The 1,657-nt window shown below is 46.3% G+C and overlaps 1 protein-coding gene across 1 annotated transcript; it reads right to left on the reverse strand.

The window, feature by feature from the left end:
* Window positions 1-343: 343 nt before the first annotated feature.
* Window positions 344-1,294, reverse strand: LOC114623992 (olfactory receptor 2AT4). Its single transcript, XM_028770747.1, has one exon. The coding sequence runs from the start codon at window positions 1,292-1,294 to the stop codon at window positions 344-346; it is 951 nt and encodes a 316-aa protein (XP_028626580.1).
* Between the last annotated feature and the right edge of the window lie 363 nt (window positions 1,295-1,657).

The following is a 1,657-nucleotide window of genomic DNA, read 5'->3' on the forward strand; positions in this document are numbered from 1 at the left end:
TTTTTCTTTCTTGACTTGTAAATGTTCTTTTTCTTTAGTAAATGTTTTTGAATAATCCAGTAGTGAAACTTTTAGACAAGCTTAGATTCTTATAAAAATAAAGGCTAACATTATCTCATTGTACAGAGAAAAAGCCATGAACCAAGTTACCTAGATTGAAGAGAAGCCTGTTTGCTTGAGGGAATTTTTATTACACAACATTACATTCATTAATTTGGCCATTTTTTTTTATTTACTGAGTTTCTACTCTGAGCACTGGACCACTCTGAGTCTTTTTCTCTGAGCCAAACATAGCTAGTTGGAATCCTGGGGACAGAGTTAGCTTCACTGAGAGGTCAAACATTCACATTACGCCTTTGAGATAAACAATTTTGGTAATGGCCGCTTTGACATCTTTGTTCCTCAGGGTGTAGATGAGAGGGTTGAGGATCGGTGTGAGAATCGCATAGACCACGTTCCCCATGATGTGGAAGTCCAGGGGCAGGTCAGCCCTGTATGCCACATAGGCTATGGCAATGGAAGAGTAGTAGGTGCCCACCACCAGGAGGTGGGAGCTGCAGGTGGAGAAGGCTTTGGAACGCCCTTCCTTGGAGTTGATCCGAAGCACTGACATCAGGATTCTCACATAGGAGAGAAGCACCAGGAGGAGGGGGAGGAAGGACACCACCATGGCAATGCAGAATCCCATGAGCGTCTGGGGAGTGGTGTCAGAACAAGAGGACTGGACCAGAGCCAGGTGGTCACAGAAACAGTGGTAGATGTAGGCGATACCATTATATACCATCTGAGAGGTCTTTACTACTGCTGGGACGGGCAGAAGGAGGGCGGTGATCCAGGCACTGGCTGCCAGTGCAGTGTTTGTCTGTGGGGTCATGTGGACGGTGTAGTGCAGAGGGCGGCAGATAGCCACATAGCGGTCATAGGCCATGACCACCAGGATGAAGGCTTCTGAGCATGTAAAGCTTTGGAATAGATACATCTGCAATAAGCAGGAAGGGAAGCTGAGGAAGTGGTCTCCCAGCAGGAATAGGGACAGCATCTTTGGAATAGTGGTTGTGGTGAAGAGGATGTCTAGAGCTGAGAGGTTGATTAGGAAGAAGTACATGGGCTTGTGGAGGCTGGGCTCGGCCACCACAGCCACCAGGATCAGAGTGTTCCCTGTGAGGATAAGAAGATAGAACAGAAGAAAAAGAAAGAAGACAGGGAGGTAGAAGGGCTCTGGTAGGGAGGGAATGCCCACCAGGTAGAAGACAGTAGAGCCATCTACTGACCCATTGCAGGCTATAGCCTCCATAGTGGAACAGCACCTGGGGTCTGGGTCATGAGTGGCTGGAACATCTGAAAACCAGAAAAACAAAGAATTCTGTCAAAATAATTCCATAATGTTTATTCTTAATTAATCTGAGAACAGTTATTTATAACCAACTCCGGAGGATTGATGGTAGGCTGTGGTATTGGTTCCCACCATCTGAGTCCCAGCTCTACCAAGTATCAATCAACAGTCTACCAAACTGAATTTAGCCAACAACCCAACTCAAGAAGGCAGGCCCAGATCCCAGGCTTTCTTGTGGGAAGTTCAGAGGTAAATGGTTGATCATTGGATCACTAACACAAAGTGCTTAGGAAAGACTCCCTTCAGACCTTATCTCAGACTCCA

Source organism: Grammomys surdaster, unplaced genomic scaffold (assembly GCF_004785775.1).
Source record: "Grammomys surdaster isolate TR1022 unplaced genomic scaffold, NIH_TR_1.0 203, whole genome shotgun sequence".
Lineage (NCBI taxonomy): Eukaryota > Metazoa > Chordata > Mammalia > Rodentia > Muridae > Grammomys > Grammomys surdaster.